Source organism: Salmo salar, chromosome 13 (assembly GCF_965601325.2).
Source record: "Salmo salar chromosome 13, fSalSal1, whole genome shotgun sequence".
NCBI classification, from domain to species: Eukaryota; Metazoa; Chordata; class Actinopteri; order Salmoniformes; family Salmonidae; genus Salmo; species Salmo salar.
Window position 1 is genome coordinate 9278831 of NC_138303.1, and position 18670 is coordinate 9297500.

General features: G+C 46.5%; 1 protein-coding gene across 1 annotated transcript in view; it reads left to right on the top strand.

Moving 5' to 3' along the window:
* The first annotated feature begins 468 nt into the window (after positions 1–468).
* ccm2l (CCM2 like scaffold protein) overlaps positions 469–18670 on the top strand; it is a 49424-nt gene continuing 31222 nt past the window's right edge. The window contains exons 1-6 of the mRNA XM_082959681.1: positions 469–601; positions 4154–4321; positions 15404–15487; positions 16668–16856; positions 17761–18061; positions 18451–18627. Of these exons, the coding sequence (XP_082815807.1) occupies positions 569–601; positions 4154–4321; positions 15404–15487; positions 16668–16856; positions 17761–18061; positions 18451–18627 (952 nt within the window). The 5' untranslated portion in view covers positions 469–568. The remainder of the gene's footprint in view (positions 602–4153; positions 4322–15403; positions 15488–16667; positions 16857–17760; positions 18062–18450; positions 18628–18670) is intronic.

Here is an 18670-nt window from a genome sequence, read left to right on the forward strand (position 1 = left end):
TACTGTGTCTGAATGCAGTGTGTGTGTGTGTGTGTGTACAGTGTGTACAGTGTGTACAGTGTGTACAGTGTGTACAGTGTGTACAGTGTGTGTGCAGTGTGTGTGTGTGTGTGCAGAGTGCAGTGTGTATACAGTGTGTGTGTGCTGTGTGTGTCTTAATTAGCATGAAGGCATGCATATGTGCTTGTGTGTGTTTATTCCTCTGTTATCAGGTCAGGCGGTGTGTGTGTGTGTGTGTGTGTGTGTGTGTGTGTGTGTGTGTGTGTGTGTGTGTGTGTGTGTGTGTGTGTGTGTGTGTGTGTGTGTGGTGTGGGTGGTGTGTGTGTGTGTGTGTGTGTGTTGGTGTGCATGCGTTTGTCTCTCTGTCTTTGTTAGTTTATTATCAGACTCTGGTGGAGTTTCCTGTCTAACAGGAAGTGGGCTTCCTACGACTCTCCTGTGCTCCTGAGGTCTTTGTTGAGTGCCAGGAACACACAAACACATCCCAGCCGTCAGCCCGTAGCCCAAAACCAGCCCGCAGCTCACAGGGAGACACCACTTATCACACACACCACGGCCTACTACAGGGATGGACTATGAGCCCACTAAGAAAGCCAAGAAGGTAAGTTCTGTTCATGTTCTGTCATGTTCAAGCCCATTAGGTGAAAGGTTTTCCTCAGGCAAAGGGTTCTGGCTACAGAGGTAGAGTGACACAGTCAAGATGGCCGTCATTCTATTGTTTCGGCCTTTGGCGGTGCGGTTTGCATTGTTTACGGGTGTGTGTGTGTGTGTGTGTGTGTGTGTGTGTGTGTGTGTGTGTGTGTGTGTGTGTGTGTGTGTGTGTGGTGTGTGTGTGTGTGTGTGTGTGTGTGTGTGTGTGGTGTGTGTGTGAGTGTGTGTGTGACAGTAGGCTACAACAGCTCTAATGTGTTTTCTGGTTCACCGATAGATTTAGCTTGAAAGTGGAATCCGCTGTAAAGGGAAACAGTACCAACTCTCTGCCCCACCGCCGATGTTATTTGGTTTTGTTTTCTTGATGAAACGGCGGTGGCAGTTTCACCGTTAAGGATTCCAGATTTAATGTTGCTGTTATCAGGGCTCCTCGAGTGGCGCAGAGGTCTGAGGCACTGCATCTCAGTGCAAGAGGTGTTACTACAGTCCCTGGTTTGAATCCAGGCTGTATCACATCCGGCCGTGATTGGGAGTCCCATAAAGGCGGCGCACAATTGGCCCAGCGTCGTCCGGGTTTGACCGGGAGTAGGCCGTCATTATAAATAAGAATTTGTTCTTAACTGACGTGCCTGGTTAAATAAAGGTTAAATAAAAAGAAAAATATATATATATTATATATATATATCAGATTTCTTTCAAATGAATATGAATGGCCAGTAACTGCTCTGGTGGCTGGTGGATCATCATTTAGATAGTAGATTAAGGAGGCATTATAAACTCATGGTTTTAATAGAGAGCCTAGACTATCGATCACAGTAGCCTACGGAACAATGAAGAGGCGATAGCCACAGATACACTGCACATAAACAAACACAAACGCGTCATGGTTGCTGGGGCATGTGACCAGTGTGTTAAGATGTGCTGGTTAAACCAGTGGATCTCTAATAGTGTGTGTGTGTGTGTGTCATGTCATCTGTCGCCCTCTGAGTGAGCTGTTAGTCCCATTACACACACATACACACCATTCTGTCCCTCTCTCCCGTCTCAGGCTCTGTCTCTCTCTGAGTGAGTTGTCTCTCCCGTCTCAGACTCTGTCTCTCTCTGAGTGAGTGGTCAGTCCAGTCTCAGGCTCTGTCTCTCTCTGAGTGAGTTGTCAGTCCAGTCTCAGGCTCTGTCTCTCTCTGAGTGAGTTGTCAGTCCAGTCTCAGGCTCTGTCTCTCTCTGAGTGAGTTGTCTGTCCAGTCTCAGGCTCTGTCTCTCTCTGAGTGAGTTGTCTGTCCAGTCTCAGGCTCTGTCTCTCTCTGAGTGAGTTGTCTGTCCCGTCTCAGGCTCTGTCTCTCTCTGAGTGAGTTGTCTGTCCAGTCTCAGGCTCTGTCTCTCTCTGAGTGAGTTGTCTGTCCAGTCTCAGGCTCTGTCTCTCTCTGAGTGAGTTGTCTGTCCAGTCTCAGGCTCTGTCTCTCTCTGAGTGAGTTGTCAGTCCAGTCTCAGGCTCTGTCTCTCTCTGAGTGAGTTGTCTGTCCAGTCTCAGGCTCTGTCTCTCTCTGAGTGAGTTGTCTCTCCCGTCTCAGGCTCTGTCTCTCTCTGAGTGAGTTGTCAGTCCGTCTCAGGCTCTGTCTCTCTCTGAGTGAGTTGTCAGTCCATCTCAGGTCGTCTCTCTCTGAGTGAGTTGTCTGTCCAGTCTCAGGCTCTGTCTCTCTCTGAGTGAGTTGTCTCTCCCGTCTCAAACTCTGTCTCTCTCTGAGTGAGTGGTCTGTCCAGTCTCAGGCTCTGTCTCTCTCTGAGTGAGTTGTCTGTCCAGTCTCAGGCTCTGTCTCTCTCTGAGTGAGTTGTCTCTCCCGTCTCAGGCTCTGTCCCTCTCTGAGTGAGTTGTCTCTCCCGTTTCAGGCTCTGTCTCTCTCTGAGTAAGTTGTCAGTCCCATCTCTCTCTGAGTGAGTTGTCAGTCCCATCTCTCTCTGAGTGAGTTGTCTCTCCCGTCTCAGGCTCTGTCTCTCTCTGAGTGAGTTGTCAGTCCAGTCTCAGGCTCTGTCTCTCTCTGAGTGAGTTGTCAGTCCAGTCTCAGGCTCTGTCTCTCTCTGAGTGAGTTGTCAGTCCAGTCTCAGGCTCTGTCTCTCTCTGAGTGAGTTGTCTGTCCAGTCTCAGGCTCTGTCTCTCTCTGAGTGAGTTGTCTCTCACGTCTCAGGCTCTGTCTCTCTCTGAGTGAGTTGTCAGTCCAGTCTCCGGCTCTGTCTCTCTCTGAGTGAGTTGTCAGTCTAGTCTCAGGCTCTGTCTCTCTCTGAGTGAGTTGTCTGTCCAGTCTCAGGCTCTGTCCCTCTCTGAGTGAGTTGTCTGTCCAGTCTCAGGCTCTGTCTCTCTCTGAGTGAGTTGTCTCTCCCGTCTCAGGCTCTGTCTCTCTCTGAGTGAGTTGTCTCTCCCGTCTCAGGCTCTGTCTCTCTCTGAGTGAGTTGTCTGTCCAGTCTCAGGCTCTGTCCCTCTCTGAGTTAGTTGTCTCTCCCGTCTCAGGCTCTGTCTCTCTCTGAGTGAGTTGTCTGTCCCGTCTCTCTCTGAGTGAGTTGTCTGTCCAGACTCAGGCTCTGTCCCTCTCAGAGTGCTGCTGGAGTCTGTTGTTCATTACTCAGCCTTGACTTGCTGTTGAATTCACACAACAACAACAAAAACATGTAATACTTCACCAGTAGACTGTAATACTTCACCAGTAGACATTTACTGGTGTTTTAAGACTTCAGAAAGCATGTTCCTACACACTCTTCAGTTTAGCTTATTAAAAAAAAATAGTTTATGATTTTTATATTAAATTTGTTACATCAATCGGCGTCGATCAGATAGAGTATGGAGTTGGGAAATTTTCAGATGTCTCAGGTCTTGTGCACCCCCCCATCAAGCGTCTGGTCGACCCCTCCACACTATACCCCACTACCCCAGTATGAAATAAAAAAAACGCCCTCTTGCCCTCTCTCTATCTCTTACTTCTTCTCTCCCTACCTGTCCTTCTCTCTCTCTCTCTCTCTCTCTCTTTCTCCATCTCCTTCTCTCTCTCTTCCTCCCTCTCCTTCTCTCTCTCTCTCTTCCTCCCTCTCCTTCTCTCTCTCTCTTCCTCCATCTCCTTCTCTCTCTCTCTTCCTCCATCTCCTTCTCTCTCTCTCTCTCCCTACCTCTCCTTCTCTCTCTCTCTCTCCCTACCTCTCCTTCTCTCTCTCTCTCTTCCTCCATCTCCTTCTCTCTCTCTCTTCCTCCATCTCCTCTCTCTCTCTTCCTCCATCTCCTTCTCTCGCTCTCTCCCTTCATCTCCTTCTCTCTCTCTCTCCCTCTCTCTCTCTCTCTCTCTCTCTCTCCCTACCTCTCCTTCTCTCTCTCTCTCTCCCTACCACTCCTTCTCTCTCTCTCTCTCCCTACCTCAATCTCCTTCTCTCTCTCTCTTCCTCCCTCTCCTCTTCTCTTCTCTCTCTCTTCCTCCCTCTCCTCTCCTCCCTCTCCTCTCTCTCCTCTCTCTCTCTTCTTCCTCAGGGTTTTGTATCACCCATCAAGCTCCTGGTCTTCTCTAAGTCGGGGCGCAGACAGACAGACAGGAGTAGTGTGTCCCGTAGACCACTCCACACCGTACCCCTCTACCCTCCAGACTTCCTCATCCACCCGGAGAGACTCATCTATGACTATGTAGAGAAGGAGGTCAAGGTGAGACGTCAACTAATCAATCTATAGTTGTATCAAAGGTGAGGAGGACACATCATCTAGACTTATAGATAATAGACTTGCAAACACAGACATAGACTCTTGTCTCAAACACAGACATAGACTCTGTCTCAAACACAGACATAGACTCTGTCTCAAACACAGACATAGACTCTGTCTCAAACACAGACATAGACTCTGTCTCAAACACAGACATAGACTCTGTCTCAAACACAGACATAGCCTCTGTCTCAAACGCAAGTGTGGATGTTACTAGAGAAGATGTCTTGTGTTTGGGACACAACCAGACATACCATTGTACTTCCTCCTCCTCAGTTCCTGGGTTACCTTCTGTGCTCGTTTCGAGGCAAGCAACACTGAACAAAGGGCGAGAGCACCAGCTGTTCCTGACGACTGTGTGATCACGCTCTCAGTAGTTGATGTGAGTAAGACCTTTAAACAGGTTAACATTCGCAATGCCGCAGGCCAGATGGAATACCGGGATGCGTACAAGCTGGCAAGTGTCTTCACAGACATTTTCAACCTCTCCCTGACCCAGTCTGTAATACCTACATGTTTCAAGTAGACCGCCATAGTCCCTGTGCCCAAGAACGCCATGGTAACTTGCCTAAATGACTATCACCCTGTAGCGCTCACATCTGTAGCCATGAAATGCTTTTAAAGGCTGGTCATGGCTGGTCATGGCTCACATCAACACCATCATCCCAGACACATTGCACCCACTCCGATTACCATACTACCCCAACTCATCCACAGATGACGCAATCTCTATTGCGCTCCATGCTGCCCTTTCCCACCTGGACAAGAGGAACACCTACGTGAGAATGCTGTTCATTGACTACAGCGTAGCGTTCAACACTATAGTGCCCTCCAAGCTCATCACTAAGCTCAGGACCCTGGGACTAGGGTTGAAAGTAAGGCGGTACAGTCCGGTAGTGCATCCTGGGTAAAAGAAATAGTGGGGGGGTGGGGGTACGCTGTAGTGTAAAACAAAAACCGAGACGTCCACAGACAGCATTGGATTCTGGTCTATAGTCAAATGTTGTTACACTTTTTTGGTGTTTTGTGTAACAAATGTCTATTTCATTCACCGTTTATTAATTGTTTATTAATTGTTTATTCACCGTTTATTCTCTGTTTTTTATTTTATTTCATTCACCGCTGTTTTTTGGAGGCTTGAAATATGTTTCATGTGGATGAACGTGAGTCGGATCCCCTTTTGAAGTGATTTTGTTTGACAATCAGATGAAAACATGATGACCGGTTGTGTTCATGCCACAATAAAAAGGGTCATACAGTGTAAAAGTAAAAAAAAAGGACAAATCTTTATGACAGAGATGCTATTGATTTAATAGGGATTCTAAATAGAATTCTATGAGCGTTTTACTTTCTTAAAAGAGAGAAGATGTTTAAACCAGTTGTTAGGAAAACTGTTGAGTAGCTGTTGAAGCTTACATTGTTCTGTGTCGGTCGAACCTCTGTCTGGTGGAAAGGTCACTTTTCAAAGTGCCATGCTTCAATTCAGAAGGATGTCTAATATTAAATTATTTGCAAACAGCAATTGTTTCGTTACCAAACAAGACACTCTGGTTTGACAGTGGAGAAATATGGTAAGATTGCCTGTTTCTCTGTCCATTCTTCTTCCTTTAAACTGCTATTTTTATCATGCCCACTTTCTTCTGAGACTTTTTTCAGAATGACATTTTCTCTTTACTGCAAGCTTTTTTTATACCAAGAAATATAAAAATCAAATGTTATATATATAAAAAAAACGCCACATAAGTCATAGACTGTTCTCTCTGCTACCGCACGGCGAGAGGTACCAAGGCACCAAATCTGGAACCAACAGGACCCTGAACAGCTTCTACCCCCAAATCATAAGACTGATAAATACTTAGTTAAATAGTTAAACAAATTGACCAGCATTGACCCTTCTTTCACAAACTTTTTGGACTCATCACATACGATGCTGCTACTGTTCACCATCTGTCACTTTATTGCTCGTTATATGTACAGTACATATCTACCTCAATTACCTAATACCCCTGCACATTGTGTCCTGGTACCCTGTGTATAAAGCCATGTTATTACCTCGTACCCCTGCACATTGTGTCCTGGTACCCTGTGTATAAAGCCATATTATTACCCCGTACCCCTGCACATTGTGTCCTGGTACCCTGTGTAAAACCATGTTATGTTACTCATTGTGTATTTATTATTACTTTTATTACTGTGTTTTACTTTTCTATTATTTCTCTATTTTCTTTCTCTCAACATTGTTGGGAAGGGCCCGTCAGCATTTCACTGTTAGTCTACACCTGTTGTTTCTCTCAACATTGTTGGGAAGGGCCCGTCAGCATTTCACTGTTAGTCTACACCTGTTGTTTCTCTCAACATTGTTGGGAAGGGCCCGTCAGCATTTCACTGTTAGTCTACACCTGTTGTTTCTCTCTACATTGTTGGGAAGGGCCCGTCAGCATTTCACTGCTAGTCTACACCTGTTGTTTCTCTCTACATTGTTGGGAAGGGCCCGTCAGCATTTCACTGTTAGTCTACACCTGTTGTTTCACTCTACATTGTTGGGAAGGGCCCGTCAGCATTTCACTGTTAGTCTACACCTGTTGTTTCTCTCTACATTGTTGGGAAGGGCCCGTCAGCATTTCACTGTTAGTCTACACTTGTTGTTTCTCTCTACATTGTTGGGAAGGGCCCGTCAGCATTTCACTGTTAGTCTACACCTGTTGTTTCTCTCTACATTGTTGGGAAGGGCCCGTCAGCATTTCACTGTTAGTCTACACCTGTTGTTTCTCTACATTGTTGGGAAGGGCCCGTCAGCATTTCACTGTTAGTCTACACTTGTTGTTTCTCTCTACATTGTTGGGAAGGGCCCGTCAGCATTTCACTGTTAGTCTACACCTGTTGTTTCTCTCTACATTGTTGGGAAGGGCCCGTCAGCATTTCACTGTTAGTCTACACCTGTTGTTTCTCTCTACATTGTTGGGAAGGGCCCGTCAGCATTTCACTGTTAGTCTACACCTGTTGTTTCTCTCTACATTGTTGGGAAGGGCCCGTCAGCATTTCACTGTTAGTCTACACCTGTTGTTTCTCTCTACATTGTTGGGAAGGGCCCGTCAGCATTTCACTGTTAGTCTACACCTGTTGTTTCTCTCTACATTGTTGGGAAGGGCCCGTCAGCATTTCACTGTTAGTCTACACCTGTTGTTTCTCTCTACATTGTTGGGAAGGGCCCGTCAGAAAGCATTTCACTGTTAGTCTACACCTGTTGTTTCTCTCTACATTGTTGGGAAGGGCCCTTCAGCATTTTACTGTTAGTCTACACCTGTTGTTTCTCTCTACATTGTTGGGAAGGGCCCGTCAGCATTTCACTGTTAGTCTACACCTGTTGTTTCTCTCTACATTGTTGGGAAGGGCCCGTCAGCATTTCACTGTTAGTCTACACCTGTTGTTTCTCTCTACATTGTTGGGAAGGGCCCGTCATAAAGCATTTCACTGTTAGTCTACACCTGTTGTTTCTCTCTACATTGTTGGGAAGGGCCCGTCAGCATTTCACTGTTAGTCTACACCTGTTGTTTCTCTCTACATTGTTGGGAAGGGCCCGTCAGCATTTCACTGTTAGTCTACACCTGTTGTTTCTCTCTACATTGTTGGGAAGGGCCCGTCAGCATTTCACTGTTAGTCTACACCTGTTGTTTCTCTCTACATTGTTGGGAAGGGCCCGTCAGCATTTCACTGTTAGTCTACACCTGTTGTTTCTCTCTACATTGTTGGGAAGGGCCCGTCAGCATTTCACTGTTAGTCTACACCTGTTGTTTCTCTACATTGTTGGGAAGGGCCCGTCAGCATTTCACTGTTAGTCTACACCTGTTGTTTCTCTCTACATTGTTGGGAAGGGCCCGTCAGCATTTCACTGTTAGTCTACACCTGTTGTTTCTCTCTACATTGTTGGGAAGGGCCCGTCATAAAGCATTTCACTGTTAGTCTACACCTGTTGTTTCTCTCTACATTGTTGGGAAGGGCCCGTCAGCATTTCACTGTTAGTCTACACCTGTTGTTTCTCTCTACATTGTTGGGAAGGGCCCGTCAGCATTTCACTGTTAGTCTACACCTGTTGTTTCTCTCTACATTGTTGGGAAGGGCCCGTCAGCATTTCACTGTTAGTCTACACCTGTTGTTTCTCTCTACATTGTTGGGAAGGGCCCGTCAGCATTTCACTGTTAGTCTACACCTGTTGTTTCTCTCTACATTGTTGGGAATTGCCCGTCATCATTTCACTGTTAGTCTACACCTGTTGTTTCTCTCTACATTGTTGGGAAGGGCCCGTCAGCATTTCACTGTTAGTCTACACCTGTTGTTTCTCTCTACATTGTTGGGAAGGGCCCGTCAGCATTTCATTGTTAGTCTACACCTGTTGTTTCTCTCTACATTGTTGGGAAGGGTCCGTCAGCATTTCACTGTTAGTCTACACCTGTTGTTTCTCTCTACATTGTTGGGAAGGGCCCGTCAGCATTTCACTGTTAGTCTACACCTGTTGTTTCTCTCTACATTGTTGGGAAGGGCCCGTCAGCATTTCACTGTTAGTCTACACCTGTTGTTTCTCTCTACATTGTTGGGAAGGGCCCGTCAGCATTTCACTGTTAGTCTACACCTGTTGTTTCTCTCTACATTGTTGGGAAGGGCCCGTCAGCATTTCACTGTTAGTCTACACCTGTTGTTTCTCTCTACATTGTTGGGAAGGGCCCGTCAGCATTTCACTGTTAGTCTACACCTGTTGTTTCTCTCTACATTGTTGGGAAGGGCCCGTCAGCGTTTCACTGTTAGTCTACACCTGTTGTTTCTCTCTACATTGTTGGGAAGGGCCCGTCAGCATTTCACTGTTAGTCTACACCTGTTGTTTCTCTCTACATTGTTGGGAAGGGCCCGTCAGCATTTCACTGTTAGTCTACACCTGTTGCTTCTCTCTACATTGTTGGGAAGGGCCCGTCAGCATTTCACTGTTAGTCTACACCTGTTGTTTCTCTCTACATTGTTGGGAAGGGCCTGTCAGCATTTCACTGTTAGTCTACACCTGATGTTTCTCTCTACATTGTTGGGAAGGGCCCGTCAGTATTTCACTGTTAGTCTACACCTGATGTTTCTCTCTACATTGTTGGGAAGGGCCCGTCAGCATTTCACTGTTAGTCTACACCTGATGTTTCTCTCTACATTGTTGGGAAGGGCCCGTCAGCATTTCACTGTTAGTCTACACCTGTTGTTTCTCTCTACATTGTTGGGAAGGGCCCGTCAGCATTTCACTGTTAGTCTACACCTGTTGTTTCTCTCTACATTGTTGGGAAGGGCCCGTCAGCATTTCACTGTTAGTCTACACCTGTTGTTTCTCTCTACATTGTTGGGAAGGGCCCGTCAGCATTTCACTGTTAGTCCACACCTGTTGTTTCTCTCTACATTGTTGGGAAGGGCCCGTCAGCATTTCACTGTTAGTCTACACCTGTTGTTTCTCTCTACATTGTTGGGAAGGGCCCGTCAGCATTTCACTGTTAGTCTACACCTGTTGTTTCTCTCTACATTGTTGGGAAGGGCCCGTCAGCATTTCACTGTTAGTCTACACCTGTTGTTTCTCTCTACATTGTTGGGAAGGGCCCGTCAGCATTTCACTGTTAGTCTACACCTGTTGTTTCTCTCTACATTGTTGGGAAGGGCCCGTCAGCATTTCACTGTTAGTCTACACCTGTTGTTTCTCTCTACATTGTTGGGAAGGGCCCGTCAGCATTTCACTGTTAGTCTACACCTGTTGTTTCTCTCTACATTGTTGGGAAGGGCCCGTCAGCATTTCACTGTTAGTCTACACCTGTTGTTTCTCTCTACATTGTTGGGAAGGGCCCGTCAGCATTTCACTGTTAGTCTACACCTGTTGTTTCTCTCTACATTGTTGGGAAGGGCCCGTCAGCATTTCACTGTTAGTCTACACCTGATGTTTCTCTCTACATTGTTGGGAAGGGCCCGTCAGCATTTCACTGTTAGTCTAACCTGTTGTTTCTCTCTACATTGTTGGGAAGGGCCTGTCAGCATTTCACTGTTAGTCTACACCTGTTGTTTCTCTCTACATTGTTGGGAAGGGCCCGTCAGCATTTCACTGTTAGTCTACACCTGTTGTTTCTCTCTACATTGTTGGGAAGGGCCCGTCAGCATTTCACTGTTAGTCTATACCTGTTGTTTCTATCTACATTGTTGGGAAGGGCCCGTCAGCATTTCACTGTTAGTCTACACCTGTTGTTTCTCTCTACATTGTTGGGAAGGGCCCGTCAGCATTTCACTGTTAGTCTACACCTGTTGTTTCTCTCTACATTGTTGGGAAGGGCCCGTCAGCATTTCACTGTTAGTCTACACCTGTTGTTTCTCTCTACATTGTTGGGAAGGGCCCGTCAGCATTTCAATGTTAGTCTACACCTGTTGTTTCTCTCTACATTGTTGGGAAGGGCCCGTCAGCATTTCACTGTTAGTCTACACCTGTTGTTTCTCTCTACATTGTTGGGAAGGGCCCGTCAGCATTTCACTGTTAGTCTACACCTGTTGTTTCTCTCTACATTGTTGGGAAGGGCCCTTCAGCATTTCACTGTTAGTCTACACCTGTTGTTTCTCTCTACATTGTTGGGAAGGGTCCGTCAGAAAGCATTTCACTGTTAGTCTACACCTGTTGTTTCTCTCTACATTGTTGGGAAGGGCCCGTCAGCATTTCACTGTTAGTCTACACCTGTTGTTTCACTCTACATTGTTGGGAAGGGCCCGTCAGAAAGCATTTCACTGTTAGTCTACACCTGTTGTTTCTCTCTACATTGTTGGGAAGGGCCCGTCAGCATTTCACTGTTAGTCTACACCTGTTGTTTCTCTCTACATTGTTGGGAAGGGCCCGTCAGCATTTCACTGTTAGTCTACACCTGTTGTTTCTCTCTACATTGTTGGGAAGGGCCCGTCAGCATTTCACTGTTAGTCTACACCTGTTGTTTCTCTCTACATTGTTGGGAAGGGCCCGTCAGCATTTCACTGTTAGTCTACACCTGTTGTTTCTCTACATTGTTGGGAAGGGCCCGTCAGCATTTCACTGTTAGTCTACACCTGTTGTTTCTCTCTACATTGTTGGGAAGGGCCCGTCAGCATTTCACTGTTAGTCTACACCTGTTGTTTCTCTCTACATTGTTGGGAAGGGCCTGTCAGCATTTCACTGTTAGTCTACACCTGTTGTTTCTCTCTACATTGTTGGGAAGGGTCCGTCAGTATTTCACTGTTAGTCTACACCTGATGTTTCTCTCTACATTGTTGGGAAGGGCCCGTCAGCATTTCACTGTTAGTCTACACCTGATGTTTCTCTCTACATTGTTGGGAAGGGCCCGTCAGCATTTCACTGTTAGTCTACACCTGTTGTTTCTCTCTACATTGTTGGGAAGGGCCCGTCAGCATTTCACTGTTAGTCTACACCTGTTGTTTCTCTCTACATTGTTGGGAAGGGCCCGTCAGCATTTCACTGTTAGTCTACACCTGTTGTTTCTCTCTACATTGTTGGGAAGGGCCCGTCAGCATTTCACTGTTAGTCTACACCTGTTGTTTCTCTCTACATTGTTGGGAAGGGCCCGTCAGCATTTCACTGTTAGTCTACACCTGTTGTTTCTCTCTACATTGTTGGGAAGGGCCCGTCAGCATTTCACTGTTAGTCTACACCTGTTGTTTCTCTCTACATTGTTGGGAAGGGCCCGTCAGCATTTCACTGTTAGTCTACACCTGTTGCTTCTCTCTACATTGTTGGGAAGGGCCCGTCAGCATTTCACTGTTAGTCTACACCTGTTGTTTCTCTCTACATTGTTGGGAAGGGCCCGTCAGCATTTCACTGTTAGTCTACACCTGTTGTTTCTCTCTACATTGTTGGGAAGGGCCCGTCAGCATTTCACTGTTAGTCTACACCTGTTGTTTCTCTCTACATTGTTGGGAAGGGCCCGTCAGCATTTCACTGTTAGTCTACACCTGTTGTTTCTCTCTACATTGTTGGGAAGGGCCCGTCAGCATTTCACTGTTAGTCTACACCTGTTGTTTCTCTCTACATTGTTGGGAAGGGCCCGTCAGCATTTCACTGTTAGTCTACACCTGTTGTTTCTCTCTACATTGTTGGGAAGGGCCCGTCAGCATTTCACTGTTAGTCTACACCTGTTGTTTCTCTCTACATTGTTGGGAAGGGCCCGTCAGAAAGCATTTCACTGTTAGTCTACACCTGTTGTTTCTCTCTACATTGTTGGGAAGGGCCCGTCAGCATTTCACTGTTAGTCTACACCTGTTGTTTCTCTACATTGTTGGGAAGGGCCTGTCAGCATTTCACTGTTAGTCTACACCTGTTGTTTCTCTCTACATTGTTGGGAAGGGCCCGTCAGCATTTCACTGTTAGTCTACACCTGTTGTTTCTCTCTACATTGTTGGGAAGGGCCCGTCATAAAGCATTTCACTGTTAGTCTACACCTGTTGTTTCTCTCTACATTGTTGGGAAGGGTCCGTCAGCATTTCACTGTTAGTCTACACCTGTTGTTTCTCTACATTGTTGGGAAGGGCCCGTCAGAAAGCATTTCACTGTTAGTCTACACCTGTTGTTTCTCTCTACATTGTTGGGAAGGGCCCGTCAGCATTTCACTGTTAGTCTACACCTGTTGTTTCTCTCTACATTGTTGGGAAGGGCCCGTCAGCATTTCACTGTTAGTCCACACCTGTTGTTTCTCTCTACATTGTTGGGAAGGGCCCGTCAGCATTTCACTGTTAGTCTACACCTGTTGTTTCTCTCTACATTGTTGGGAAGGGCCCGTCAGCATTTCACTGTTAGTCTACACCTGTTGTTTCTCTCTACATTGTTGGGAAGGGCCCGTCAGCATTTCACTGTTAGTCTACACCTGTTGTTTCTCTCTACAGTGTTGGGAAGGGCCCGTCAGCATTTCACTGTTAGTCTACACCTGTTGTTTCTCTCTACATTGTTGGGAAGGGCCCGTCAGCATTTCACTGTTAGTCTACACCTGTTGTTTCTCTCTACATTGTTGGGAAGGGCCCGTCAGCATTTCACTGTTAGTCTACACCTGTTGTTTCTCTCTACATTGTTGGGAAGGGCCCGTCAGCATTTCACTGTTAGTCTACACCTGTTGTTTCACTCTACATTGTTGGGAAGGGCCCGTCAGCATTTCACTGTTAGTCTACACCTGTTGTTTCTCTCTACATTGTTGGGAAGGGCCCGTCAGCATTTCACTGTTAGTCTACACCTGTTGTTTCTCTCTACATTGTTGGGAAGGGCCCGTCAGCATTTCACTGTTAGTCTACACCTGTTGTTTCTCTCTACATTGTTGGGAAGGGCCCGTCAGCATTTCACTGTTAGTCTACACCTGTTGTTTCTCTCTACATTGTTGGGAAGGGTCCGTCAGAAAGCATTTCACTGTTAGTCTACACCTGTTGTTTCTCTCTACATTGTTGGGAAGGGCCCGTCAGCATTTCACTGTTAGTCTACACCTGTTGTTTCTCTACATTGTTGGGAAGGGCCCGTCAGCATTTCACTGTTAGTCTACACCTGTTGTTTCTCTCTACATTGTTGGGAAGGGCCCGTCAGCATTTCACTGTTAGTCTACACCTGTTGTTTCTCTACATTGTTGGGAAGGGCCCGTCAGCATTTCACTGTTAGTCTACACCTGTTGTTTCTCTCTACATTGTTGGGAAGGGCCCGTCAGCATTTCACTGTTAGTCTACACCTGTTGTTTATCTCTACATTGTTTGGAAGGGCCCTTGAGCATTTCACTGTTAATCTACACCTGTTGTTTCTCTCTACATTGTTGGGAAGGGCCCGTCAGCATTTCACTGTTAGTCTACACCTGTTGTTTCTCTACATTGTTGGGAAGAGCCCGTCAGAAAGCATTTCACTGTTAGTCTACACCTGTTGTTTCTCTCTACATTGTTGGGAAGGGCCCGTCAGCATTTCACTGTTAGTCTACACCTGTTGTTTCTCTCTACATTGTTGGGAAGGGCCCGTCAGCATTTCACTGTTAGTCTACACCTGTTGTTTCTCTCTACATTGTTGGGAAGGGCCCGTCAGCATTTCACTGTTAGTCTACACCTGTTGTTTCTCTCTACATTGTTGGGATGGGCCCGTCAGCATTTCACTGTTAGTCTACACCTGTTGTTTCTCTCTACATTGTTGGGAAGGGCCCGTCAGAGTCTCACTGTTAGTCTACACCTGTTGTTTCTCTCTACATTGTTGGGAAGGGTCCGTCAGAAAGCATTTCACTGTTAGTCTACACCTGTTGTTTCTCTACATTGTTGGGAAGGGCCCGTCAGAAAGCATTTCACTGTTAGTCTACACCTGTTGTTTCTCTACATTGTTGGGAAGGGCCCGTCAGCATTTCACTGTTAGTCTACACCTGTTGTTTCTCTCTACATTGTTGGGAAGGGCCCGTCAGCATTTCACTGTTAGTCTACACCTGTTGTTTCTCTCTACATTGTTGGGAAGGGCCCGTCAGCATTTCACTGTTAGTCTACACCAGTTGTTTCTCTCTACATTGTTGGGAAGGGCCCGTCAGCATTTCACTGTTAGTCTACACCTGTTGTTTCTCTCTACATTGTTGGGAAGGGCCCCTAAGTCAGCATTTCACGGTTAGTCTACACCTGTTGTTTCTCTCTACATTGTTGGGAAGGGCCCGTCAGCATTTCACTGTTAGTCTACACCTGTTGTTTCTCTCTACATTGTTGGGAAGGGCCCGTCAGCATTTCACTGTTAGTCTACACCTGTTGTTTCTCTCTACATTGTTGGGAAGGGCCCGTCAGCATTTCACTGTTAGTCTACACCTGTTGTTTCTCTCTACATTGTTGGGAAGGGCCCGTCAGCATTTCACTGTTAGTCTACACCTGTTGTTTACGAAGCACGTGATGAATAAAATGTGATTTGATGTGTGTGTCCTCTTCTCTCTGGGTGTGTATCACGGCCTTTATGCTTTTATCTAGTACAGTAATGCTAAACTCTGATCCTTGTTGTCCTCGTAGTTCCTGGGTCACCTGACGTGGGTGTCGTGTTCTCTAAACCCTTCCAGTAGAGATGAACTGCTGCAGCTCCTGGACACGGCCAGGGTGAGTTTGTTACACGTTTATATCTCTAATAAAACAGTGGAAAAACAATACTGGAGCACAACATGCTAAGATGTTTTACTGATTTACTCTGGCCTCGATCTATTCACACCCAGTCATTGAGTCTTTTTTGTTCTGTGTCTATGGACGTGACCCAGTCGTTCAGTCCTTTTGTTCTGTATCTATGGACGCGACCCGGTCATTTGTCTTTTTGTTCTGTATCTATGGACGCGACCCAGTCGTTCAGTCTTTTTGTTCTGTATCTATGGACGTGACCCAGTCGTTCAGTCTTTTTGTTCTGTATCTATGGACGCGACCCAGTCGTTCGTTCTAAAATGTTCCACTGCAATACTGGCTGGCAACGTTCTTATCCCTTGCTTGCTAGCCAACTACGGCTAACTTACAGTCACGTCAAAATAACAGCAAAGTAGCTGCCTTTACATTTGTTTAAGCTATTTTCTAATTACATTTATTTGGATACATCCATAAAAATAAGGTGATGAGGCTCAATTTCGTCTGGCATAGAAAATGTGCTCCCTTGTCAGGACACTGTTGTTCAGAGGAGATAGCCAACAGCATAGCTACAGTAACACAATCACTTGAAACTGAAGCTGGAAAGACTGCAAACTAGCTGTGTTTCGTTGTAACTTTTTTCAATTGATATTATTTTGTATAATTCCATAAAAATGATGCCAGCTGAATCGTGATTTCAACTGGCTGAGAAACACTACCTACATGTCTGTCTCGTCCCGACTTCCGACACGTTCATTACTATGGGACAGTTAGAGATTGAATTTGAATATTGAAACAACGTTGCAAATGTCGGAGAGACAGACAACAAGGTTTATACAAATCACCACTGTTGAAAACCAAATGTTAGTCTAAAAGAAATGTGAGATAATGTCTAGATGCTTTTCATAGTGGAGATCAAGTTTATAAATTGCCTGGCTGGGCTGATGAGACAGTGGATTGTGCAGTCAGATGGAACAGAGTAAATAGGCATTTTAAAGTCAAAGATTTAGCCAGTGGTAACTTGTGGAATAGACACCGTCTGGAATGCGTTTTTAACCAATCAGCATTCAGGATTAGACCCACCCGTTGTATAAATAGTAATTACATAGCATGATATGTCTCTGTGTCTCTGGTGTGTAATATGTGTCTCTGTTGTTTATTGGTTGCACAGCAGCTGAAGGTGCTTCCCCTGAAGACCAGCGTTGAGCAGGACTGTATCCTGAGCCTGTCAGCCCGATGTCTTCTTCTGACCTGGCGAGACAATGAGAAGCTGCTGCTGAGGATCCCTACGCACGAGATCGCTGCTGCCTCCTACCTGAGAGATGATGCACTGCACCTCCTGGTGCTCAAAACAGGCAAGGCAGCTCAGTAACTCACTCACAGTACATTTCAATGATTAGTCATGTCTGGATTCAGCGTCTATTAGTTTGTCAGCCTCTGATCTCAGATTTTATTTACTATGCTGTAAATACTACATGGTTGTGGATGAATCAATCTGAATCTGGAAAGTATGTGTTTGGTGACACTCCTCCACCTCCTCCCCCTCCTCCTCCTTCTCCCCCTTCTCCTCCTCTTCCTCCTCCTGCTCCATCCTCCTCCTCCTCCTTCATCCTCCTCCTGCTCCTCCGTCCCCCTCCTGCCCCTCCTCCATCCCCCTCCTCCATCCCCCTCCTCCATCCTCCTCCATTCTCCATCCTCCTCCATCCTCCTCCTCCTGCTCCTCCATCCTCCTCCTCCCCCTACTCCGTCCCCCTCCGCCCCTCCTCCATCCCCTCCTCCATCCTCCTCCATCCTCCTCCTCCTCCATCTCCTCAGTCCTCCTCCATCCCCCTCCTCCATCCTCCTCCATCCTCCTCCTCCTCCTCCATCTCCTCCGTCCTCCTCCTCCTCCTCCTCTTCCATCCCATCCTGCTCCTCCTCCTCTTCCATCCCCCTCCTGCCCCTCCTCCATCCACCATCCTCCTCCTCCATCCTCCTCCTCTTCCATCCTCTTCCTCCATCCTCCTCCTCCTCCATCCTCTTCCATCCTCTTTCTCCATCCTCTTCCTCCTCTTCCTCCATCCTCTTCCTCCTCCTCCATCCTCCTCCTGCTCCTCCTCCTCCATCCTCTTCCTCCATCCTCCTCTTCCTCCATCCTCTTTCTCTTCCTCCTCCTCCTCCTCCTCCTCCTCCATCCTTCTCTTCCTCCATCTTCCATCCTCTTCCTCTTCCTCCTCCTCCATCCTCCACCTCCTGCTCCTCCTCCTCCATCCTCCTCTTCCTCCATCCTCCTCTTCCTCCATCCTCCTCCTCCCCCAGGTTTAAACGTAGATACCGTCCTAGCAGGTGGTAACAGCCTGGAGAAGAAAAAACCAGGAGGCATCGAGGGTCGTCGTCAGACCATGAGCAACTCTGACCCCCGTCCAGCAGGTGGCACTATGGAGCGCCGACACACCATCTGTGGAGTGGACTGGAAGAACCACAAACCCTCCTCCAAGCAGCAGCAGCAGCAGCCGCAGCCCACCCCAGCCCTGGTGCAGGGTGCTGGGGGAGGAGGAGGAGGAGGAGCTGGTGGAGTGTCTGGAGGTGCTTCTTGTTTCCTTTCTCTTCTTTTCATTTTATTGTTTTAACAGTAAAGTGTAATTTTAAATGCACTTAACCTTAAAGTGTGATTTTAAATGCTTTTAACAGTAAAGTGTGATTTTAAATGCTTTTAACAGTAAAGTGTGATTTTAAATGCATTTAACAGTAAAGTGTGATTTTAATTGCATTTAACAGTAAAGTGTGATTTTAATTGCATTTAACAGTAAAGTGTGATTTTAAATGCATTTAACAGTAAAGTGTGATTTTAAATGCACCTAACAGAAAAGTGTGATTTTAAATGCACTTAACAGTAAAGTGTGATTTTAAAGGCACTTAAACAGAAAAGTGTGATTTTAAAGGCACTTAACAGAAAAGTATGATTTTGATTTGAGGTGCTGGTGGCAGCCTAGAGAGGCAGCCCATGGTAGGAGGAAGCTGGGAGCGGAGACAGACCAGGAAGCCTGGAGGAGGAAGCTGGGAGAAGAGGCCTGTGAGTGGGAGCTGGGACCGACCCAGACCGGTCGGGGGGAGTTGGGAGAAAAGACACGGGGCCAGCGGAGTTGGAGGAGGTACAGTTTGAAATGGTTCATGTTTCTCTTTTTAATCACGCTC